Source organism: Hippocampus bargibanti, linkage group LG06, assembly GCF_051943395.1.
Source record: "Hippocampus bargibanti isolate YZ-2025 linkage group LG06, ASM5194339v1, whole genome shotgun sequence".
Classification (NCBI taxonomy): domain Eukaryota; kingdom Metazoa; phylum Chordata; class Actinopteri; order Syngnathiformes; family Syngnathidae; genus Hippocampus; species Hippocampus bargibanti.
Window position 1 is genome coordinate 155120 of NC_142739.1, and position 26233 is coordinate 181352.

At 43.5% G+C, this 26233-nt stretch overlaps 1 protein-coding gene across 3 annotated transcripts in view; it reads right to left on the reverse strand.

Moving 5' to 3' along the window:
- Positions 1-9011: 9011 nt before the first annotated feature.
- Positions 9012-26233, reverse strand: part of ano10a (anoctamin 10a) — a 41086-nt gene continuing 23864 nt past the window's right edge. Inside the window, exons 10-15 of one of the 3 annotated variants that reach the window (XM_088997874.1) lie at positions 17612-17764; positions 17320-17511; positions 14764-14892; positions 13579-13695; positions 12115-12374; positions 10848-12008 (exon numbers count right to left, since the gene is read on the reverse strand). In XM_088997874.1, the coding sequence (XP_088854000.1) occupies positions 11996-12008; positions 12115-12374; positions 13579-13695; positions 14764-14892; positions 17320-17511; positions 17612-17764 (864 nt within the window). In that variant the 3' untranslated portion in view covers positions 10848-11995. Of the gene's footprint in view, positions 10825-10846; positions 12375-13578; positions 13696-14763; positions 14893-17319; positions 17512-17611; positions 17765-26233 lie in introns of those variants that run through there. The other 2 variants (XM_088997875.1, XM_088997873.1) reach the window with 2 other exon arrangements.

A 26233-nucleotide genomic window follows, 5' to 3' on the forward strand; every position in this document is an offset into this window, starting at 1 on the left:
AAATCTGCTTCAATTCCAAGCCGCAACAGTTCCACATACGCATCGGCGCTCTGCGCTGACGCTCCTTTCTTCTTATCGCGGGTTCCCCAAGCCATGCATCCATCTAAACCTTCAGGTGGTGTGAGACTCCTCTCGAATCTGACTTGGCCAAGCCTTATGTAGTCCTCAAAGAGTGTTATTGCGGCTTCTCGAAGTCTTGGTGAGTGAGGGACGTCCCATGTGTCTTTGCCTGAGTTGTCTTTGCCAGCATGACTCCCTTTTGCTTAGCTGGTGAGGCGAGACCAATTGGGTCGTAAAATCCTGCAATTTGGCTTAGCAGGATGCCCCTTGTCAGGGGGTTTGGTGTGCCTTCCCTGACCAGCTCCACTCTCAGATTGAGCCCTGTTTTCATATTCCCGCATTTATTGGAGACGTTGGTGGAGGTTATCACCCAAAACTTGCCTGTCTCCGGTTCGTAACCAATTCCCAGCGCTTTGTTCTCCTCATCCTTCATTTGGTTTGGCAGAACAAAGGTCCAGGGAGTTGTTGTTTTGGCCCTGATGTCAGCAGGTTGACTACTCCTGCCACTTTGGTGTGACAGGACCAATGGCTTGAGGAAGAAACCCCCCGCTCTCAGAATGTCCTCCACCCCTCTGGTGATTTTTTGCAGGGTTTCAAGGGCATGTGATGTCAAGATGTTGTCCACGTAGCTAACCTCAGTTAGAACGCGGCATTCTTCAACCATGTCAGCGACCTGGGGAAGGTTGGTGGTTTCTCTCATGGTGACTTGGGCGATACAACCAGCTGGTTTGTCACTTATGTTTACCCTGACAATTGCGAAGACCTCCATTTAATCTTCTGGGTGGTCTCTACAGAGAAAGCGGTGTAGGTGGACTTCCTTTTCCTTCAGCCACACTGAATTATACATTTTTTTACATCTTCCAGTGCACCGTGTTGTCCACTCCTGAACCTCAGAAGCACTCCCCGTATTGGGTTGAGAACATCGGGACCCTTGTACAGGAGATTGTTGAGATTTATCCCTCGGAACTCTTGGCTGCTGTTCCACACTGTTCTCACAGGGGTTGAAGTGGAGTGAGGACTAGGTGCAACCAGATGACTTATATACAGTGCCTTGCGAAAGTATTCGGCCCTGTTGAATCTTGCAACCTTTCGCCACATTTCAGGCTTCAAACATAAAGATATTATTTTTTTTTTTTTTTTGTCAAGGATCAACAACAAGTGGGACACAATCGTGAAATGGAACAACATTTATTGGATAATTTAAATGTTTTTAACATAAAAAACTGAAAAGTGGGGCGTCCAATATTATTCTACCCCCTTGCTTTAATACTTTGTAGCGCCACCTTTTGCTCCAATTACAACAGCAATTCACTTTGGGTATGTTTCTATCAGTTTTGCATATTGGGAGACTGCCATTCTTGACCATTCTTCCTTGCAAAACAGCTCAAGCTCCGTGAGGCTGGATGGAAAGTGTTTCTGAACAGCAGTCTTCAGATTCTCAATTGGATTCAGGTCTGGACTGTGACTTGGCCATTCTCAACACCTGGATATGTTTATTTTTAAACCATTCCATTGTAGATTTGGCTTTATGTTTTTGATCATTGTCCTGTTGGAAGATAAATCTCCATCCCAGTCTCAGGTCTTGTGCAGATACCAACAGGTTTTCTTCCAGAATGTTCCTGTATTTGGCTCCATCCATCTTCCCGTCAATTTTAACCATCTTCCCTGTCCCTGCTCAAGGAAAGCAGGCCCAAACCATGATGCTACCACCCCCACGTTTGACAGTGGGCATGGTGTGTTCAGGGTGATGAGCTGTGTTGCTTTTTACGCCAAACCTATCGTTTTGCATTGTAGCCAAAAAGTTCAATTTTGGTTTCATCTGACCAGAGAACCTTCTTCCACATGTTTGGTGTGTCTCCCAGGTGGATTGTGGCATACTTTAAACGAGACTTTTGATGGATATCTGTGAGAAATGGCTTTCTTCTTGCCACTCTCCCATAAAGGCCAGATTTATGCATGTAAGACTGATTGTTGTCCTATGGACAGACTCTTCAACCTCGGCTGTAGATCTCTGCAGTTCATCCAGAGTGATCTTGGACATCTTGGCTGCATCTGTGATGAGTTCTCACCTTGTTTGAGAAGAAAGTTTGAAGGGATGGCCGGGTATTGGTAGATTTGGTGTGGTTTGATGCTCCTTCCATTTCAATATGATGGCTTGCACAGTACTCTTTGAGATGTTTGAGCTTGGGAAATGGTTTGTATCCAAATCTGGCTTTAAACTTCTCCACAAGAGTATCTCGGACCTGCCTGGTGTGTTCCTTGGTTTTCATTATGTGCTCTGCACTTCAAACAGAACCCTGGGACTATCACAGAGCAGGTGCATTTATACGGAGACTTGGTTACACATAGGTGGATTCTATTTAGCATCATCAGTCAGTTAGGACAACATTGGATCATTCGGAGATCCTCACTGAACTTCTGGGGTGAGTTTGCTGCACTGAAAGTAAAGGGGCCGAATAATATTGCACACCCCACTTTTCAGTTTTTTATTTGTTAAAAAAGTTTAAATTATCCAATAAATGTTGTTCCACTTCACAATTGTGGCCCACTTGTTGTTGATTCTTGACAAAAAATGTAATTTCATATCTTTATGCTTGAAGCCTGAAATGTGGTGAAAGGTTGCAAGATTCAAGGGGGCCAAATACTTTTGCAAGGCACTGTACCATGGTCCGTTCCAGCTATGGATTTCCTCCTTGAACAGTTTGGCAGCAGCTTCTCTGGAAACCACTCCAAGAATTTGTTCTTTGTATGCAGCTTTCCATACAGGTTCCTTCTCCAGACGTCTTTCAGTGTTCCTGAAGTTGGCCTCAACTGGTTGACGGTTGTCTGGCGGTATTGCTGGGTCACCCTTCCAAGAATACGCTGCATCCCAGTGGGGGGAATCACTGTGTTTCAGCCAACGCGTAAGTGAGGCAGTCCTTTATCTTCTCCAGGTCCTTTTCTTCCCTGAGAGTCATTTCCTTCCCTCCTGGGGAACACTTACCGCACTTGCAGCCACCACATAGAGAAATACATGCTGCTCCAATGCTGTCCCATTTGAACAATTTGAGGACCTCCTTGTTTGTAGCTGTGAGGCTCTGGGCAAGTGCTCTCTCCTCCGCTGCTTGGACAAAGACTGTCTCTATATGCCATCAAGGCAGACCTCCAGCATTGGTTCATAAATCTCCAGCATTGGTGCATACAGTTGATGAGACTTTGTTTGAGAATACCTTCTAGCACTTTTCTCTTTGTTCTGGTGTGAGCTCCGCCAGAAACTCTTTCTGCCTCTTAGTCAAGCAAAGACTTTCCTCCAGCTTGTTTGCTGCTTTGATTCTCACACTCATCCCTTTTTGGTGAAGGTGGCCTGGGACAGAGGAGATAGTTGTGGTCCGAAACCCCTGCTTCCCGACAGGCTGGTTTTGTGCAGAGGAATTTGGAGGTACAACCCTTGCCATCCTTGGTGTGAGGCCGCAAGCATTTGAAGCATGATCCACTCTTCTTCAGATGAGCCTTTTTCCAGCAAGGTCTTGCACACAAATAGCCTGCCAGCATGCGCGTTGTCTCCACACACAGTGTAGCTAGTCAGATCGTCCTTTTGACCTGCAGCCGATTTAGTGGAGAGGTGCTCTTCACTTTCACGACTGGTGAACTTTTCTCCACTGCATCTTTTTCTATGGAGGTGGGCTCTAATTGGTCCAATTCTTCCAGGATCGCTTCCTGTTTCTTCAGGAAGTCCAGGAGGCAGTCAAAGTGGTATGGTGGAGAGAGATTCCGTTAGCAGGGTTAGATCTGTGCACAATCCACTCATTTTTCAGTGTGCTGGGAAGCTTGCTCTCCAGGAATGGCAGACCACACGATTATTTACGGCGTCCTCTTCTCCAAGGATCGGAAGGTCGTAAAGCGCTCTTTCCACAGCCTGAATCAGTTCAATGGTTTTCCTGGAGTTGTTGCCTTTAAGGGAGGGAAGAGCCTGGACTTCATTGGTGATCAGGCAGATGATCTTCTGCTTGTTCCCATACTTGTTATCCAGCAGCCTGAACACGTCATCTGCGGAACCACAGCTGGAAAGAACAAGTTCCTTTTTTTCTCACACAGGCTGCTTAGTAGGTGAAACTTTCTCACAGCTTCTGCTCCCTGTGGGTTGCCTAGTAGCTGCAGGTTCACCCATTCGGCCTTCCACCTGTAGTAGTCCCTCATATTGCCGGAGAAAGTGAGTCCCTTATATTGCCGGAGAACTCCCTTTCAAGGCTGATTTGAGGAAATCAAATGCTCCTTGCCGCACAGCTCTGGGGCTGATTTGTGGTGAGAAAGGCTGAGTAATTGTGTTGGAAATTCCCATTTCAAGGTTGGAGGTTAGCACTTTCTTGGTGTTAGGTTCAGGCTTCGGTTCCACAGGCTCATCTGGGAGAGAATGGGTGTCTGTGCTGGACATTCCCGCTCCGAAGTTGGAGGCCAGTGCTGCAACACTTGGATCCTCCTTTTCCTCTTCTTCCAGCTTGTCTGACTAATCCAGGAGCCTCTGACTCAGTGTTGGGTAGCATATTCTTAGATCCACTACCTTAGAGGCAGGAATCAACTCCTTCCATTCCACCAGCATGTCACTGAGTTCGGTGACCTCTTTGTCTGGGCCTTTATTCCTCAGCCTGCGGTCCTTGATTGGTTGCTGAGGGCTGACTTTGTCCTCCTCAGCCTGAGTAACTGCAGACTCAGCGATTTTAGACTGGACAGAGAACATGTGTGATAGAGTGCTTATGCACATTAGTAAACATTACGTTATTTCATGCTTAGATTAGTAAACATGTTATTTCATGTTTAGCTTAGTACATATTATGTTATTGCATGTTTAGTTTAGTCTACATGGATGTATGAAGTTTATTAGTTGAATAGTTGTGAAAGCAGGATGTAACAAGTATCAAGTTTCAGTCTAAATGTTCTCCCAACAAACTTGTCCGTAGCTGATTGGACAACAGATCGCTGCTGTGTGACTTCCAATACTTGTCTGTAGCTGATTGGACAACAGATTGCTGCTGTGTACGTTTAAAACTAGTCTGAGCGGGAGGGCTCGCTCTTTTTGTGCTCTTTGTGCTTCTCTTTGTGCTCTTTGTGCTTTTGTGCGTGCCTCTCAGGTGAGCAAGCTGCTGCTGCACAAGTCCGGTGCAGTGAGCGGCGGTTTATGACTGTTGAGCTATTTATCGTCACTCCCCTGTTGAGACATGAAAAGTCTCAATTCGCCAATTGGGAACGTGTTTGCGTGGAAAACACGACCCGTTCTGCAGATGTATCAATTTGCAAAGCACCAATTGCCAATCATCGCTCTTAAATTTGGAGGCCAAATTTCAGCATGTCTCTCAACATCTACATGAGAACCAATTCCTGTGGCATTGACCACAAAAATTTTGTATGTTGAGCACAGCCTTTCCTGCTGTTACTCCTCTGATGGCACCCAAGCAAATCATATCTGCAAATATTGTGTGGGGTATCAGAATCATCTTTATTGCCAAGTATGTAGAACATTGCATGTCGCCACATTGTTTGGGTGGAAGACAGCCTTCTACAATTCTTTAGCACAAGTTGACATGGTCAGCAAACATTATGGCAATCTGTATAAATGGTCATCATACTCGCCTTTTTTCAGTCATTAGGAGGGCACCGATGACCGTCAGTCTCGCTTCTCCATAGGACATCCATCCGCTCCAACACAAACCAGTTTCATCTCCGGTCACCCTGTCATGGATTCCCTAGGAATTCTTCCCTTCTGAAGAATCTCCTCCCAATTCTGAAAGAAGCTGGTTAGCGTGGAAACCCTATACAATATAATATCTGATGCCGCCTGAATCCATGACTGACACCGGCGCACACCTAACTCATCTGTCAATTCCACACTTACCGACCTGAACGGCGAGAAATTCCTCTAATGTGCACTTCAGTCAATTAATAATAATAATAATTCTAATCAAATCAATCTCAACAGGTTACCCTGCCTTTTTAGCCGTAACTATTAACTACTTTTGAACTGACAAATGTCACCACCGTACGCAAAAGGCAGCCAGAAGATAATTTAGCATTTGCGGCTGTCTTAATAAACATTGGATTTCCGCCATCACATCTCCAACGTTGAATTTTTTTCGTTTGATCAAGCCTAATTGTCACAATTCGTCGCTGGCTCCTGTGTTGTAAAAAAAAATTCAAATGACAAAATCAAATACTTGGTGCAATCAATTACAATTTAACACCGAGATGGTTGGATAAGAAATATTCTTACAGCATTCTGAATGTCTAGCACAAAAAGTATGTCTGAAAAATTCCGCCTGAACAAATATGTGCAAAATAGAAATTGTCGTGCATTTGTGGAAACGGCAAATACTTTTGGAAATCTAAACTATTATCAATAGGGGCTTTGTCATCGATCCCAAATCATCAGTTGGGTGTGCCAAACTCTAGATGTGCAGGTGTATTACACCAGCTGTTGCGGCTTCTCGTGTCGGATCTCCTATGACAATTGAAACAGAGATTAAATTTTGTTTCCAAAGACATCAAGAATCAAAATGCAGTTTGGATGCTACAATTGTGATTCAGCAGCGTCTGTGTTGAGAAAATCACAGGATGGGTAGAAGCAATTAAAAATTTTTATCTCGTCTTCTTAAAAACAAATTGAATCATTTCTCAACCACCATCCTGGCTCTGTTTGTGAATTTTTGCGGCTCACATCATCTGCATAAAAATCATATTTTGCAAATCAACCTTGTACTCTGTCTGCGCTTGGAAACTAATAAAGGTGAATCCGCTCAAATTCAATATGTATATAAATCAAATCATCTGTTCTTTGACTTCAGGGGAATGACAATTGTCAGGTCAAAACAAGTGTAATGATCATGTCACGATCATTATTTGTGTGGGGTATACATTGCATGTTATTATCCTTTAGCCAGAGAGTATTACACCCGCGCTGCAAGAAGGAGAGGTACCGCCGCTCGTTCCTACCGACTGCTGTCAGGCTTCACAATTTCCAATGATCAATGTGAAAAAAAAAAAAACTGGACACTTGTAAATATGGGTTGTTGCAATATATCTAAATGCATTTCTTGATTCTGCACTATGTACAGTCTTGTTTATAGAACGGTTTTTGCACATCTACATTTGCACAGTATACAGTTGACATTTTTATTTTGTTATGCTTAGAATATCTTGTTTTCTATCCTTTCACTCCCACCCCAACCCCATCCCTCTTCAATTGCTGCTGTGGACTGCAAATTTCCCCATTGCGGGACGAATAAAGGTATTCTGATTCTGATATTTTAATAAATCTATAAACTTTTCTTTTATGGAAAGTCCCACAATATTAACTCGTGAATCTCTATTGAGTAATTAATCACCAGCGAATTTAGCAACATTTACCTTGCCAATTTCCCCATTGTGGGACTACTAAAGGCTTTCCGATTCTGAATTGCCAATTCCATCCAATTCGAGATAAATGTTCCTGTCATTTAGTCTAATCTTCCTGACTTTATTTACTTTTTTTAATTGAACTGTCATTTAAGAGAGGTCAACACAATGGAATGTGGTGGGGGCCCCAGAATTGCTTCATTGCGTTAAACCCCTCTTTGAGGTTTTTACTGATAAAAACCCTGATAAGAGGCATCGTAAATAACTGGCTTCTTTCAAATGGCTTAATCAAGCCGGAAACAAAACAAAGTTTAGCTCAATCTAAACGTCAATAATCCTATAATTTTATAAATTCAATCTTTGTCATTTTATACAATTTCCATTTCATTCATTCATCTTCCAAGCTGCTCTGTCCTCATGAGAGTCATGAGTGATGCTGGAGCCCATCCCAGCCGTCTTTGGGCACTCACTCAGCAGGAGGCCCTTGGAAGAGGACACTGACACAAGTGCGTCACATACACATACTCTACTCCATTGCTTCTTCTGCGTTCCTGTACCTCAAAAACAAACTCACAAAATTAAATTCACAAAAACATCTCTACCTAATTATTTGGCTATCATCATCACAATTACATATACAGTAAAGTCTCGTTATATCGATATCGGTTATATCGATAGTACTGCTTATTACGTTACTATTTCTATGTACGCAAGGAGAAAATTTACATGCCACAGGATCGGATATATCGATAGTCTGGTTATATCGATATTTTTTCCGACTCCTGAGAATACCGATATAACGAGACTTTACTGTATTTCCATTGTTACCCTGCGGGTAACTTTTATAATATATATATATATATATAGTGATGTCATGAGGCTAGCTCTCAGCAGGACAGGACAAGGAGCGCAATGGGCGACAGGTTTGAATGCAAACAAAGGTTTTAATAAAGGGTTTCAGGGGGAATTCACAAGCAACAAAGGCAAGAATAGCGTCTCTTCCAATACTTAAATCATAATAAAGTCTCTTCTGAGGTGAAACTGAAGACGGAGTTCTTTTCCATGTGTTTCTAGGCCTCACCCCTCTTAATGTCCTTCCTAGGTAGCCTAGCCACACACACACACACACATATATATATACACATATATATATATATATATATATATATATATATATATATATATATATATATATATATATATATATATATATATATATATATATTTTGTGGGCAGGCAAATGTATTTATTTTCAGAGTTGTCTGCTCTGGTGTCTGGTAACTTTTTGTCACGAGTTTCAGACACTGGTATGCACGCTTGATAGGTCTGTTAGTTTTCTGCCTGTGCTATCTTTAGCTGTTCTACATCCACCGACTTTTAGTTGGAATCCAGTGCACTCTGATCAGTGAGGCCCCTGAGCTCTTTTTAACTGGGTTTTGAGAATGTCTCGTCATTTTGAGTAGACTTTGTGACAAACAATGACAGCAATGCTGATTTTCCTGGACACACGACTGTTGGGTTAAATGTTGTTCTTCCTGGTTCAGTTCTCCATTTGTGTAGTCTAAATATTAAATCAGCAGGAAGCAAGGTGATATACAAAAAATAATACGTATTTATTTATCAGGCAGCGAGAGGATGTTCTAGAGCTGAAGAGAGGGAGACAAGAGCGAGCGTCAGCTGTCCCAAAACAGACATAGACAACAGGAGTGATGTCACTTTGGAAAGGACCTATGATCTGCTAGATACACTCATGAATATTTATTATTAGACTGAAACATGATAGTTAGGTTTGTATACTGACTAAGTACATAAGCGGAGTATATGTATACTAACATTTACAAATAACTGAACTACATACATATATGGACTTACTAATTGATAAGAATAGGTAGAAATGAAACAACATAGGATGTTCTTAACATGTGTATATAACTAGTTCTAACAACAACCTCAAGTATATAAATTAAATTCAAAATGGTGATCTTTTTATTCATGTCGTAGTGACTACTCCATCAGTTCTGCCTTAAAAAAGTGATCAAAAGTAGGTTGTGCCAACTGCACCACCTAAAGCACACACTGCATAAAATACCGTAGTTAAAACACGTGTACTTTAAGCATTTGATATACAGTGGTACATCGGTTCTCCAACGCCTCACAGTTCGAACAAATCGGTGTTCGAACAAAATATTCGAGCTATTCTTGCTTCGGCGTTCGAACATCAATCAATCGGTGTTCGAACGCCAATACGACGCGTGAGTGCGTACGCGAGGGTGGGGAGCTGAGTGGCGCACAGGTGTATCGCTCTCTCCTTGACCAACTGTTGTCGCGTGCGGGCGTGCAACGTTTGCCTTGTGTTGCTTGCTTAACACTACGAGGACTCCACTTTCTCAGCGGCTTTCAAAACTCTGAAGTACACTTTTGAGTCAGGGTGTAGTCCGAAGCAGGCTTCTGATTGGCCGCCGGTGCAGAGTATGCAAATTGCCAAACGAACGTTCGAAGACGCGAAAAATTATGACACATAATGTTTGTTAAATCCTCTCGCAAATTGCCAAACGAACGTTCGTTTGGCAATTTGCATACTCGGCACCGGCAGCCAATCAGAAGCATGCTTTGGACTACACCCTGACTCAAAAGTGTACTTCAGTTTTGAAACCCGCTGAGAAAGTGGAGACAACATGGCTCGTAGCGATTTGTTACCCGCTTACTACGCCAAAAAGCAAATGGCACTCGAGGGTACAAAATGACGCAATTCCGGAAGATGACATAAATTTACGGGACGCAGGGAAAATGCCTCGGACCGGATACACTCGCGCATTGAAGGAAGAGTCGAGGTACGGTGGCGAGTTGAGTCAATCATCCGGCATTGGCGAAGTGATCGCGACGTATAAATGCCCCGTGTCCGTGATTACAGAATTGACAGCAGGTGGAGAACGGCCGGGAGAGGCAGCCCCCCCGACCCCCCGCTGTCAACTCGCAAGTGACAGGAGCAAAGAGGTGGTTTTGGTGTTCGAAAAAAAAATAAAAAAAATAGCTTTTCGAACAGGGTCCTGGAACAAATTATGGTCGAGAACCGAGGTACCACTGTAACTACATTATTTTTTTATGAATGATGATATTTCTATGCAGTATTATTTTCAATCAAGCTCATCCGATGAAAAGAACACATTTTGAGTTTGATGTGTAACATATTCACTTGTTATGCAAGTTTTTTACCTCAAATTATTCTTATTTCAATCCTTTATTACAGCAATTTCTTTTGCACAGCAGCAGAGTGAGATAACAGACATTTTAAATCATTTGAACTCTTTCTTGATGGAAATGCTGTTGAAGTCATCAAAATGCACTGATTCCTCACTCTTCTTCATGGGCAAGTCTTCTTGCCCTTGGGACTTCAAACATTTTCTAAAATGCAAAACAAACATATTTTATGGTGTTGTGGACACATTTCATGTTATTTTAAATAATCTGATAATTTCAGAAGATTTTATGATTGTTCTTTTCTAAAAGGTGAATGAAATCTTTAAAAAATGTCATGTTTATATCAAATTGGCAAATTGGCGTTTTCATGTTTATTATGTTTGTTAAAGTCATTAGAAGTGCCTGGCACGCTGGGTCAGAGAGGGCAGTCATTTCATCTGTGCTGTATGTCATGCATATTAGCATATTTGACAATAAAGCTGACTTTGACTTTGATATCCTTTCCAGCAAAGTGCGGAATTTAAAATCCCACGAAAGCCGTTTGATGGTATTTAGGGTCAGTCTGAAAAGTATTCCGAACTTTTCCTGCATTTTCTCATGTTACAGCCCTTTTGAAAACGGAATGCATTCATTTGCATCCCTCAGAATTCTACACAAAATACCCCATGAAGACAACATGACAGAAGTTTTGTTGTAATTTTTTAAGATACAGTAAAGTCTCGTTTTATCGATATTCAAGGGAGTCCGAAAAAATATCGATATAACCGGGACTATCGATATATCCGATATCGATATAACGACACTTTACTGTATATTAAAAATAAAACAAACAAGAAATTGTATCTGCATAAGTATTCAGAACGTTTTCTTAATACTCTGTTGAAGCACCTTAGGCAGCAATTGCAGCCTCAAGTCTTTTTAAATAGGTTGCTACAAGTTTAGCACACCTACTTTTGGGCATTTTTTTCCCGTTCCTTTTTACAGCATCTCTCAAGCTCCATCAGGTTGGATGGGGAGTGTTGGTGCTCAACCATTTTCAGATCTCTTCAGAGATGTTCAATGGGATTCAAGTCTGGGCCACTCAAGGACATTGACATGGTCGTTCCGCAGCTACTCCTCCGATTATACGGCTGTGTGCTTTGGATCGTTGTCCTGCTGAAAGATGAAACGCCGTCCCGGTCTGAGGTCAACAGCGCTCTGGAACAGGTTTTCGTCCAGGATGTCTCTGTACATTGCTGCATTCATCTTTCCTTTCAATCCTGAGTCTCCCAGTTCCTGCTGCTGAATAACAACACCACAGCATGATGCTGCTGCCGCCACCATGCTTCAATCTAGGGATGGTGTTCTCCAGGTGATGAGCGGTGCCTGGTCTCCTTCAAACACGACACCTGACATTTGTGCCAAAACGCTCAATCAGACCAGATCATTTTGTTTCTCATGGTCTGAGCGTCCTTCAGGGGCCTTTTGACAAACTCCAGTCAGGATGCCACGTACCTTTTACTAAGAAATGGCCTGGCCACTCCTCCATACAGGCCTGATTGGTGGTTGTGCTTCTGGAAGTTTCTCTTCTCTCCATATAGGAATGCTGGAGCTCTGACAGAGTGACCATCGGGTTCTTGGTCACCTCTCTGACGAAGACCGTTCGTTCTCCCCTGATTGCTCAGTTTAGGCGGGCTGCCAGCTCTAAGGGGATGCCTGGTGGTTCCAAACTTCTTCCATTGAAGGATGATACAGGCCACAGTGCTTACTGGGACCTTCAAAGTAGAATATTTATTTTTCTGTACCCTTTCCCAGATTTGTGCATTGAAACAATCCTGTTTCAGAGATCTACAGACAATTCTTTTGACTTTATGCTTGGTTTGTGTTCCTACATGCACTGTCAACTGTGGGAGCTTATATAGACAGTTGTGCGTCTTTCTGAATAAAGTCCAATCAACTGAATTTACCACAGGTGGACTCCCATTAAGCTGTAAAATCAACTAGATGTTGATCAGTGGAAACAGGATGAAGCTCATTTTTTTTAGTTTCATGGCTAAGGTTCTGAATATTTATGCACAGGTGATTTTTTTTTTTTTACTTTTAATAAATTTACCAAACTCTGACCAAAACTTCCTTCATGTTGTCATCATGGGCTATTTTGTGTAAAATGCTGAGGAAAAAAATAAGGTATTCCTTTTACAATAGAGCTGTAACATAAGAAAATGTGGGAAAAATGAAGCTCTCTGAATACTTTCCGGACTGACTGGAAGTGGCTCCGCTTCACCCTGTTTCTGTTGATAGTGGTGAAGGGAATGATTGCAGCTTTGGCTATTTAATGCTCTCTCAGAGGCAGCAGAAAGACTCAAATTTGACTGATAGCATTGCCGGCCTGTTCTCAAAAGAATCATTGATGTTTATTTTCCTTCACATATCTGATTCGAATGTCCTGTATAATTCTGTTCACACAGTCAAGGCTGCCCGGCCCAAGGCAGTGACATAAACCCAGATTTTTTGCAGACACAATTCATCAGTCCACTCAACATTCCCACTTTACTGGCACTTTGTTGGCTTTCTCACACTCCTCCCATGATTGCGCAAGTGCTCTGCAGATGTTTTTGCCTGTTGTGTTTTTCGAGTCACCTTAGTATCCTCGTGTGAGTCACATTTCTGCCCATCCACATGTGTGCAACTTAGTTGTATGTGATGAAGTTGTTTACCAATTAACCTATGCTCTGTCAAAGAGAATAAATAGCTTGAGCCTTTGAGCTTCTTTCCCCCTTCTCTCTATCTTGTGCATTCCGTCACAACTAAGACTTTGTGGTGCTGAAAAGCATGTATTGTACCGACAACCCTTTGTGTCCCGAATCTCTTTGTTGGTCATTGCTTGTCATGTTTCTTGGACGATCATTACAGTGAAGTCAGTTTTGATGCTTGGTCACCTTTAATGACAATAATAGCAATTTGTAATTTTACTTGTACCTTCTTTTTGAGGGCTTCCATTGATTCAAATTCCAGACGAGCCAGTTTGATCTGTATGTGTTTGGGAACGTCTGGAACGAGGAAGGCTAGGAAAAACTTGAAGGCCAACAATCCATGCTGAAAGTAGAATTCAAAATGGGAAAAACATTTGTTGATGGTGTGTTCACTTAAATACTGATAAACACCTTTCTTCTTGAACAAAACAAAAACGCTTGGAACACAGGATTAATATGAAGAAATAATTAAATATGTTTTAAAACTATCACATTTGTGTTGTGTCACATTATTGCTTATTTTGTTTTTGATGTTTTGACTTCAAAATGGCGCCACGAGAGTGGCCAGCTTTACAGCAGCTCTAGTATTTTGTTTTTCTACTTCTTCCTCTCCTTTCCTTTCCACTTCCTTTCATAACTTTGCCGCTGTGAAGTGTAAATTTCTCCACTGCCTTCTTATAATTTCGGCTTTTCCCTTCAGGCGTCACCAAAGCGAATCAGTGTCCTCCATCTAACCCGGTTTTGTGCATCTTCTCTCACACCAGCTACCTTCATATCCTCTTTGTGAACATTCCTAAACCACCTCTTCGGTCTTCCTCTCTGTCTCCTGCCTTGCAGTTCAAGGCTCAGCATCCTTTTCCCGATATAGTCACTCTCTCTCCTGTGGACATGTCCAAACCATCTCACTCTGGCCTCTCTGACTTTCTCTCCAACGCCTCTAATATGAGTTGTCCCTCTAATGTACTCATTCCCGATCCTATCCAACCTGGTCACTCCCAAAGAAAACCTCAACATCTAGCCATCTAGCCTAGCTGAAACCCTTCTGTCACACATCACACCTGACATTTTTCTCCAGCCGCTCCAGCGTGCCTGGACACGCTTCTTCACCTCTTTTCCACACTCTCCATTGCTCTGGACAGTTGACCCCAGGTACTTAAAATCCTCCACCTTCTTTATCTCTTATCCCTGTAGCATCACTCTTGCACTTCGATCCCTCTCATTCACACACATCTATTCCGTCTTGCTGCGACTGATCTTCATTCCTCTCCTTTCCAGGGCAAACCTCCACCTTTCTAGTTTCCGTAACATGGATGTGCGCACACACGCACACACACACACACACACACACACACACACACACACACACACACACACACACACACACACACACACACACACACAATGGTATTACCTCGACAGCCACTGTCCACAGCATGAGATGCATCTCGGAGTTGGTGAAGTAAGCTCTGATTTGAGGAGACATGCCAATAAGTGTACAATTGGTCACAATGGCAATCACACTCAGGGCTTCAAAGGCAAGCTAAAAACAAAGGGAAAGAGCAAAAATAAACACGTTAAGAATTGTAGTAAACTATTTGACAACATTAAGTTAGATTAGATTCATCTTTATTAGTGTCCCAGTGGAGAAATTCACAACAGCAAAGTTATGACAGGAAGAGGAAGATCATATTTTTATTCCTTTGGGGTACAACCATTGCAATAAAATACATTTTAAATCTCATTCTTAATTATGGTTTAAAAAAAATAATGTGAACAAGCATATTTAAAGCCAATTATTTTCAACTCATTAACTGAGAATTGGAACCAAGATTGCCATATACAACGCAGTATGTCTGTCCACACACACACACACACACACACACACACACACACACACACACACACACACACACACACACACACACGCACACACACACACACACACACACACTAAATCAGAGGTCCCCAAACCCTAGGCCGCGGATCAGTACTGGTTTTATTTATTATCTGAATCCGAACTATGTTTATTTTGAAAAATGAAAAATTTCCGCAACACGCGGACGTGGAACACAGACACCTTCTCTTACACACAGAAATTAGATGGTTATCCCGAGGGAGATCGCTTGCCAGTGTGTTTGAATTACGAGAGCCGCTGCAGAGATTTCTCTCAGAAAAGAAATCACCGCTTGCAGCGCATTTCCGTGACGAGGAATGCTCGCTTACTTGTGCAACATATTCAACCTGCTCAATGAACTCAATCTGTCACTTCAGGGCAAAATGACAACTGTCTTCAAGTTGGCTGATAAAGTAGCTGCATTTAAAGCCAAACTGGATTTGTGGGGACGGCGCGTGAATAGCGGTCGGTGTATTTGACATGTTTCAAAAATCTGCGGGGTTTTTGGAAGAGACTGAGCCCGAGAGCCTTCATTCTCCCAGCTGATGCACGAGCAGCTGTTTCTGCTTTTAAAAGAGTTCGAGCGCTACTTCCCAGCCACAAAAGACCCACGAACTGCCAAGGAATGGATTCGCAACCCACTTGCCAACAAAGCAGGTGAATCCAGCAAGCCTGTGAGAGAGGAAGAACAACTGCTGGAGTTCGAAAATGATGGCGGATTTCAAAGTACGTTTGAGACAACAACTCTACCAGTGTTCTGGATTAAAGTGATGGCAGAATACCCCGAGATCGCCACAACAGCACTGACAACCCTGTTGCAGTTTCCGACATCTTATTTGTGTGAAGCGGCGTTTTCTGCACTGACAGCAACCAAAACAAAACTACGGAGTAGACTGGACATACGAAAGACACTTCGGGTGTCATTGTCTCCCATTATCCCGAGATGGGAGTGTCTCGTTGCAGAGAAACAAGCTCAGGGCTCCCACTGATTCACTTGTAGTGAGTTGTATTTTTCATGCGATTTGTACTTGTTTTTGTGGTGTTTCTTATTTTAAACATTACCATGGTGACCATTGAGCGTTAAGGGGCAGAGACGATGTTACATATGCTGTTGTTGGCGCGATGTTACCAGGACTCTGCTAATAAAGTTGTATAAAATACACAATGGATTCATGTTTATTATTATATTTAAAAGAAAGAAAAAAAAAACAATTTCCATGCCTGTCATATCATTTTATTTTGTTATATTTATCCGTCGGTCCGTCAAAATATTGTCTGACATTAAACCGGTCTGTGGCGCAAAAAAAGGTTGGGGACCACTGCACTAAATGATCTAACTAACTGATCAAGGCACGCATTTGAACAGACTGATCAAACAGTAACCCTTGTCATTAGACAGAGTGGGCTTCTGGGCAGCGCTGAGAAGATGCACAGCCATTCCACATGGCTGTAAATCATTGGGTATCTTGCTGTCATTGATCAATGTCAGCACTGGGAACCAATCAAGCGACAGTCATGTACAAAACCATCATTCATTTGACTTTTTTTCTGAACTTTGTGATGTACTGAACCCACGATGAGTGAACCGCGAAGTAGCAGGGGATCACAGTATTTTGTTTAGATTTGCATTCTGTACTGTGTACAGTTCATTAAAAATATTTAGTAAATGCAAAAACACGACTTTTTCCAGTGTGAGAAAATAAAGGTTTTATCTTACATCTTCATCACATGATGTACCAGAAAGGAGTCTTTATTTTCTTTCATCGGCGTTTCTGTTTCAGTTTCACTCCAAATTAATATTGTTTAAAGGTTTAAGTTAATAAAGGATGAAAGACACTCATTTTCTTGGCTCGTGAAAAGGAGTCTGACTGACTTGTTTCACTGTTGACGCTCAGAGCACTTTGAGGGGAAAAAAAGAATCATAATTTACCTCAATATTTAACCACATGTGAATCAGATGAACATAAAAAAATCAGAAAATGATGATTGTGTTCCTGAGATATAAATAAAATACAATGTTCACAATCTGAACTACTAGTAAGATGAACACCAAAGATGAAATCAGAAATGTACCTGCCAGATTCCGATGTTTGCAGCAGGGTCAGAAAAGGGCCGTTGAAACAAATTGCACATTTTGAAAGCATCAGAGTAAATCTCTGTGATGTTATTCAAAACCACAAAGACAGCAGCCAGAGGATAAACAGCTGAAAATAAAGTCACGTAACCAAAAAGAAGGAACAATTCCAGATAGTCATCAAATGTACCCTGCAAAAAAGTGGGAAATGTTGATCGTGAACTAGGTGCATTCATATATTGTGACCTTAAAAATCGAAAAAAAAAAAAAAAAAAAAAGACTTGTACTTACCCGGTAATTGCTCATGTCAGTTTCCAGTCGCACTTGGTCACTTAAAGGGCGCTCCATCATCATCTTATTGCACCCCCTTTGAAGCCAGTAGGGCAATAGAGCTTCCATGAATTGATTTATGATTTGACTGGTGATCAACAAGGTTACCAGGTTCTGAGAACAGTTAAAAAGATAAAGGAAGGCCAAGGTAGTATTCATTAAAATAATACAAGACAAATACAGTGACAAGACAAATACAGTGAGACCTCAACTTACGAACTTAATTGGTTCCCAGACAGAGTGTTTAAGGCGAAAAGTGTGTATCTAAAAAAAATCCCATTGGAAACCATTAAAATGGGAATAATCCGTTCCCGGGTTTCCATAAAATATACTTTTCAACTAAATAAGCCTTTAAACTACACAACATACCTTATTCTATGTATAAAAAGAGAAAGAAATACAGTGCATTGTATCATAAAGTCACTTTATGTACATTTGTGATGGTCATTTATGGCTTGATGGAATGGCGTTGGAGGTCAAAGGTCAAAGGGAATTGCTGTTTGGAAAGAGAGGCGCATAACATGACGACTGTAATTAAAGAAATAAACTGTGGTGTAAAATAAAGTTTTATTGACCTTTTTGATGGTCGTTGATGGCTTATGGAAGGAGAGTCACCTTCCATAACGACTGTTGGTAACTTAACCTCTGGTGCTGTTCGGTCGTGTGCTTCCGCCGAAGATCACTCCGCCAGCCGTGGTGGGTGTGTATTATGAAAATAGTGCTTATTATAAGGTTTAATTTTCAGAAATTTGACGTTTGTAAGACGAAAAGTTTGTAAGATAAGGTGTTTGTAAGTTGAGGTCTCACTGTACAGTCATTTAACACCGGATGTAAAATGCTGTATTTGTGGTGAAAAGTATCTCAGTGCATCAAGAAATTATTACTAGTGCTTCACTTTTACCATGTTATTTTGCCATATTTTTACCAGCTTGAAAGAGGTTCTCAGCCTCTTACCGGACTCCAGCTCCTTCATTTGTTAAACAAAGCTCAAATGGGGGTTGCCTACATGACCATTGGATCTGAAGATGGAATCATGGGTTGGGCATTGATTTGGGGTTGAAAATCCCTTTAAAAATACACATATCTTCACCTCTTTTCCACACTCTCCATTGCTCTGGACAGTTGACCCCTAAGTACCTTGATTTATGCTTCAGTCTTAGCACGATGGGTGATAAAGCCTACAGCTGCTCTGCCCCCAATCTTTGGAACTCACTTTTTCCCAACATTCGGAACATCGATTCTCTTCCCACCTTCAAGTCCCATCTCAAAACCCACAGATTTAAAATTGCATTTTCTGTGTAGCTCTCTGTCTTGTTTCTATTTATAATCGTATTTTACATTGAAACGTGAGTTAAGCATTGCTGTTTTGCACAATTACCAATATCCAGAGTTTTGATTCAGTGTTCTTCATATTGTAACCTCTGGTGCTTGTGATTTGCATGTTTAGGGGCTGGGCTAGTGGGGGAGCATGACGTCATGGACAGAAGGGAGGACCCGACAATTAGGTGTCCGCGAGAGCCTGAGTGGAGTAAGCATGAGTGTGAGTTGTGCCACACACGTTGAGCTGAGAAAAAGTGAAACAACATTTTATACCGATTTTTAATTGAAAATTAGGTTTTAATTAGGTTATACACGTGTGTGCGTTATACTCGAATAAATACGGTAGTTGTCTGGGGCTTTATGCCCGTGCAGGGTCACGCATGCCAAGCAGGTCATAGGTGAGAGACCAGACAAATCACGGCTCAAAGTGGAAAAATGGAATCAAGTTTCCCTTCTTTGGACGCAGGTCACTGAGACTCCTCTCTGGAGCCCGGTCTGGAGATGGGGCTCGTTGGCTAGTGCCCGGTGGCCTGGCCGTCTCAGCCCAAAAGGGCAATGGGGGTCTCCCTTATCAAGTGCTCAACACCTATGGGAGGGACCAAAGGGGTCCAGTGCTGCGTGAGCTGGGCAGCCGCCAAGGGCGGGACCCTGGCGGTCTGATCCACGTCCCTAGAAGCTAGCTCTAAGGATGTGGAATGTCACCTGTCTTGTAGGAAAGGAGCGCGAGCTGGTGTCCGAGGTAGAAAAGTTCCGACTAGATGTAGTCTGATTCGCCTCCACATACAGCCCGTGTTCTAGTACCAGTTCGCTCAAGAGGGGATGGACTCTCTTCTACTCTGGAGTTGGCCACAGTGAGAGGCGTACAGTCGGTGTGACCATACTCATTGTCATTATACCTGTAAATTGGTGGTCACAGCGGTAAAGGTGAGGGTTGCCCCCTTTAGCCTTCAGGTGCGGGGACGAGTCCTGAAGGTTGTTTGTGCGTATGCACCAAACAGCAGCTCAGTGTACCCATCCTTTTTGGACTTTTTGGCGAGTGTGCTGGAGAGTACTCCTGCTGGGGACTCCTTTATGCTGCTGGCGGATTTCAATGTGCATGTGGGCAATCACAGCAAGACTTCAAGGGGTGTGATTCGGAGGAACCCCCGCGATCAGAATACGAGTGGTGTTTTGTTATTGGACTTCTGTGCTCGACACGGATTGTTTATAACGAACACCTTGATCAAACATAAGGGTGTCCATATCTGCACTTGGCACCACGACACCATTGGCTGGAGTTCGATGATTGACTTTGTGGTTGTGTCATCGGATTTGCGGCATCTGATTAGGAGGCCTCCTGGATGCCTCACTGGCGAGGTGTTCCGGGCATGTCCCACTGGCAGAAGACCCCGGTTAGGACACGCTGGAGAGACTATGGCCCCAGATGGCCTGGGAACACCACGGGATCAGTTGTTCACTCCATTTCCGAATCTGTTTATCCTCACAAGGGTCGTGGGCATGCTGGAGCCTATCCCAGTAACTCTCACATCGAGCTGTTCGCTTCCAAATGTGAAGCGGTTGGGATGAAAATAAACACTTCCGAATCTAAAGCGATGGTCCACAGTTGAAAAAAAAGGTGCAAGGTCAGCTGTGATGCGTTTTTCGTTTTGTATCGTTGTCGTAGTGAAGGAGCTGAGCCTAAAGGCAAAGCTATCGATTTAAAGGTCGATCTAAACTTATTTATGGTCGCAAGCTACAGGGATGCATCGGGGAAAGGTAAAAATGGAGCCGAATTCTAAAATTGATGGACCCAATTTAACTACATTGCCGTATCCAAAACTGATTGAAATAAACCAAAAAACATTCACTGGAGCAGGATATTTCTAAATTGCAAATTAAAAAAAACATTATCTATTTTTGTAATAAATAAATAATTTTAATTCAAGTCAAATAATTTAAAAAAAAAAAACCTTTTCTATTTTCTTTAGTTACTACACAATCAAAAAAACGAATTGTCACGAACTTCCGTTGTTCCTTAAAAAAAAGAAAATATGTTTAGACTGGTTGGGCAAATGCACCCTCGAGGACCCTGCTAAAGTTTGTAGAGCTGGTCCACTGTTCCAATCTGTTCCAGGACTGTCACCTCTGGAACCCCTGAACAGACCTTACCAAGAAGGCTAAGGAGTGTGGTCACTCTGTAGTTGTAGCACACCTTCCGGTTCCCCCTTATTAAAAGGGGGACCACCACCCCAGTCTACCAATCCAGAGGCACTCACTGCGATGACCGCGCGATGTGGCAAAGAAGTGTTAATCGAGCAGCCCCACAACCTCCACAGACTTGAGGAACTCCAGTCGGATCTCACCCACCCCCGAGGCCTTGCTACTGAGGGGATTTTTAACCACATCGGTGACTTCAACCACAGAAGTCGGAGAGTCCATTTCAGAGTCACAATGCCCCGAGTTTTTGCTTGGGCGACCAACAAAGCCGCATTCCACTTGGCTAATCGATATCTGTCAGCCCCAGTCTCTGGGGTCCCACAGGCCATAAAAGCCTGATAGGACTCCTTCTTCACCTTAACGGCATCCTTTACTGCTAGTGTCCAGCAGCGAGTACGGGGATTGCGGCCATGACAGACACCAACCCAACCACCTTACGGCCACATCTGCGATTGGCCGCCTCAACAAGATAAGTACGGAACATGGTCCATTCGGACTGTAATACCCCCGCTCCCCCGGGACATGGGAAAAGCACTACCATTGGTTGGAGTTGAAACTCCTTCTGACAGGTGATTCTGCTAAAAGCTCCCAGCAAACCCTTACTATACATTTGAGTCTGCCAGGTCAGACCAGCATCTTCCCCCACCATCGGAGCCTACTCACCCCCAGGTGGTGCTAAATTGACAGCGCCGCCCCTCTCTTCACCTGAGTGTCCAAAACATGCGGCCGCAAATCCGATGATACAACCACAAAGTCAATCACCGAACTGCAGCCAAGGATGTCCTGGTGCCAAGTGCACATATGGACACCCTTATGCTTGAACAAGGTGTTCGTTATAGACAATCCGTGTTGAGCACAGAAGTCCAATTACAAAACAGCCCTCGGGTTAAGAGAGGGGGTCGTTGCTCCCAATCACGCCCCTCCAGGTCTCACTGTCACTGCCCACGTGGGCATTGAAATCCCCCAACAGAACAAGGGAGTACCCAGCAGGAGTACTCTCCAGCATACCCTCTAAGTCACAGGTGTCAAAGTCAAGGCCCGCGGGCCAAATCCGGCCCACCACATCATTTTTTTCGGCCCGCGAAGGCAAATTAAACTTCTTAAATTCCATGATGATTGCTAAAGTCTCAGCCAAAATTTTATATTTTTGGATGTCAACCACAATAAAAGTCATTATTCTTGACTTCAGATTTGAAAACGAGTTTTTCATTAATTTGCTGTGTGCTCTATATGTAATATTTGAAGGGATTTAAACATTCTAATGGGTTCCCCAAATTCATAACGGCCCTCGAGAGGAAACCATAACTACAATGTGGCCCGCGGCATAAAATGACTTTGACACCCCTGCTCTAAGTACTCCAAAAAGGATGGGTACTCTGAATTGCTGTTTGGTGCGTATGCACAAACAACAGTCAGGACCCACCCGGAGGTGGAGGGAAGCAACCATGTTGTATACCGGAGTAAATTCCAAATGTATAGGCGGCAAGCCGTGGAGCAATGAGTTTGCCCACAGCTGCTCTACGCCTCTCACCGTAGGCAACTATAATGTGGAAGAGAGTCCAACCCCTCTCGAGAGGGCTGGTATCAAAACCCAGGATGTGTGGAGGCAAGTGCCTTTCCGACTATATCTAGTCGGAAATGTTCTACCTCGGACACAAGCTCGGGCTCCTTCGATGCAAGAGAGGTGACTATCCACATCCTAAGAGACATTGTCCAGCACATGTTCAACCTGAGCCTGAAGCTGGTCAGTGTTCCGCAGCTGTGGAAAACTTTGTACCCCCCACTTGTAGGAGTTCAACAGCTGCAGACCGGTGTGATTTCTCACTTGATGAAGACGCTGAAGAGACCAGTCCTTGGCTACCTGCGACAGCTGGTGAGCTCATCATTGGACACGCTGCAATTTTTGTACCAACCCAACATCGTATTATTATTATTACCAGCAATGAGGATGACGCCATAATCTACCTTCTCCACTCGGTGCTGTTACATCTGAAGAATACTGGGAGCACGGTTCGGATCGTGTTTGACTTATCCAGTGCCTTTAACACCATCCAGCCCAACCTTGTAGGATAGAAACTGTGGCACGCCAGGGTGGACCACCAACTCACATCCTGGATCACAGATTACCTCACAAACAAGCCGCAGTATGTAAAAGCACGCAGATATGAGTCTTCTCTGCAGCACTGAGGCGCCACAGGGGAGTGTCCTGGCTCAATTCCTGCTCACCCTCTTCACCTTGGACTTCAGTTACATTATTCTAACCTGCTTCCTTCAGAAGTTCTCTGACGACTATGCGATTGTTGGCCTCATTACTCAATGAGATTATCAGGAGTTTAAGGGACTGACGAAAGACTTCATGGATTGATGCCAGCCTCCAGATCAACCCTACAAAAACTAAGGAGTTGGTTGTGGATTTCTGCTGGAAACTGCTCACCTGCACTGATGAACATCCAGAGTATGGTCATAAATGAATGCTGCTGCTTGCCTATTGATTGGTACATAACTCCTACTCTGGCATCCCTTCACTGGCTCCCAATACATTTTACAGTTCTTTTCAAGATCCTATTATTTGCCTTCAAATCTTTAAATGGCCCCCTTACATCTCTGAGCTCATCCACTTCTACAAACCTTCCTGACCCCTCAGGTCTGCTGACCAGACAATATTATCAGAATCAGAAAGCCTTTAATCGTCCCACGATGGGGAAATTTGTATTAAATGTGCCAAAAACTTTTCCGTTTCTGCTCCCACTCTCCGGAATGACCTTCGACTGAACATTCAGCAAGCACCCTCGCTGCCCATCATTAAAACCCATCTCAAACCTCCCTTGTCCTCTTTGGCATTCAACTCAGCATGATTTTAACTTGATCTTGGTGTCACTCCATGGTGCTTTCTACCAACTTTCTGACTGTTTTTTTTTCCCTGTATATGATACTTGTCCATGCTAAGCGCTTTGTGGCAGCTTCAGCTGTTAAAGCGATATATATAAATCAAGAGGTATTGGAATGTATTGTATAAAGGGTGACCTCCTACAAATACCTATTCTCAACAATAAACTTGACTGGTCTACAAACACGGGCACCCCTAATCAGGAAGGGGCAGAGCCACCTCTTCCTACTCAGGAAATTGAAGTATTTTGGGATGTCCTCTGCAATCCATTAAGGCTTTATCTCTTCAGCCCACCCAGATCCGTCACTATCCGGGCCAACCAGAAGCCATGGCTGACGGGTGAAGTCCACAGGGTACTGAGGGCTCGGAACGCTGCCTTCAAAGCTGGCGATGAGCTGGGCCTGAGGACTGCCAGGGCCAACCTGTCACGCAGCATAAGGTTGGCCAAGAGACAGCACTCCAGGAGGATCGTCAACCACTTCAGAGACAGCAGAGACACCCAGACCCTGTGGTGGGGGATACAGACCATCCCAGACTACAAGCCCTCTCCACAGACCTGCGAGAACGACTTCTTTGCCCGCTTCGAGGCAGACAACAGCATTCCAGCACAGAAGACCCCACCACCTCCTGGCGACCAGGTGCTGACACTGACCCAGGACAACGTGAGGCGATCCCTCAGAGGGACCAACGCACGCAAAGCCCCAGGTCCTGATGGCATTCCTGGCCGTGTCCTGAGAGACTGCGCTGAGGAGCTCACAGATGTCTTCACAGACATCTTTAACACCTCACTGAGCCAGGCTATTGTCCCCACGTGCCACAAACCAACCACCATCATCCTGGTCCCGAAAAGTGTATCACCATGTAGTACGGCGCCTGTACCGTGTCCTGCTGTAAGACTGCAGCGCATCGTGAGAACAGCTGTGAAGATAATCGTGTCCCCCTCTCCTTCAGGACGTTTACAACACCCGCGTCACCAGCAGAGCCATTAGGCTCGCTGGCGATCCCATCGCTGGCGATCCCACCCCTCCCACGGCCTCTTCAGCCTGCTACCATCGGATAGGAGACTGTGGAGTCTCTGAGCCAAGACCAGCAGGCTCAAGGACAGTTTCTGCCACCAGGCAGTCAGGAGACTCAACTCCCTCCCAGCCCTGCCCCCCTTCCCACTGCCACACTCACCGAACTCTGAGTACACACTACACGCTGTACTATCATCCTGAACTCTATTTTTTCTTTTCTTGTGCACGACCTCATTTACTTTTTTGTTTTTGCATTACTACACTACGTCACTTTACATACAACAAACTGCCTCATTTACATTGACAATTTACATGTATTGTCTGTTGTCAATTGTGGCTTTTTTAACCACATTATAAGTGCCTTGCACGCTGGGTCCGAGGGGACAGTAATTTCATCTATGCTGTATGTCATGCATAATAAAGCTGACTTTGACTGAGACTGTTACACCCGCGATGCAATAAGGAGAGATAGTGCCGCTCATTGCACTGACTGTTGTCAGGCTTTTAAATCAACACACGTGACAACCTGGAGGCATCCCAATCCATACATTGTAAATAGCACAGCCAACGTATGCATCATACGTATATGCAGTTGCATATATGCTTAGATCTCAATTTTATATTTTATAGTGCATTCTATACTGTCTACAGTTCATTTTCTGAAACATTCATTTTTGGGCAGGCAATACTAATCCTTTTCTAACCACCATCCCTTTAAATTTTTCTACTTTCGATTGCTATTTCCCAATGTTGGGGTTTTATGGTTTTCTTATTCTTCCTGTTATTCTTATTTTGTTGTGTTGATGTTTGGTACGGACGTAAAAATGTGTGTGTTTTTTTTTAAATGGAACATATCTTGTGCTGACACGATCCGCCTGAATTTTCAAATTCAATGTGGCCCCAAGCTAAAAAGTACCTACCCCCATCTTAAAATGTGCACCCCACTGAGCACAATGTGCCTTATGGCAGGGGTGTCAAAGTCATTTTTTGCCGCGGGCCACATTGTAGTTATGGTTTCCTCTCGAGGGCCGTTATGAATTTGGGGAACCCATTAGAATGTTTAAATCCCTTCAAATATTACATATAGAGAACACAGCAAATTAATGACTCAACTCGTTTTCAAATCTGAAGTCAAGAATTTATATACCTTTATTGTGGTTGACA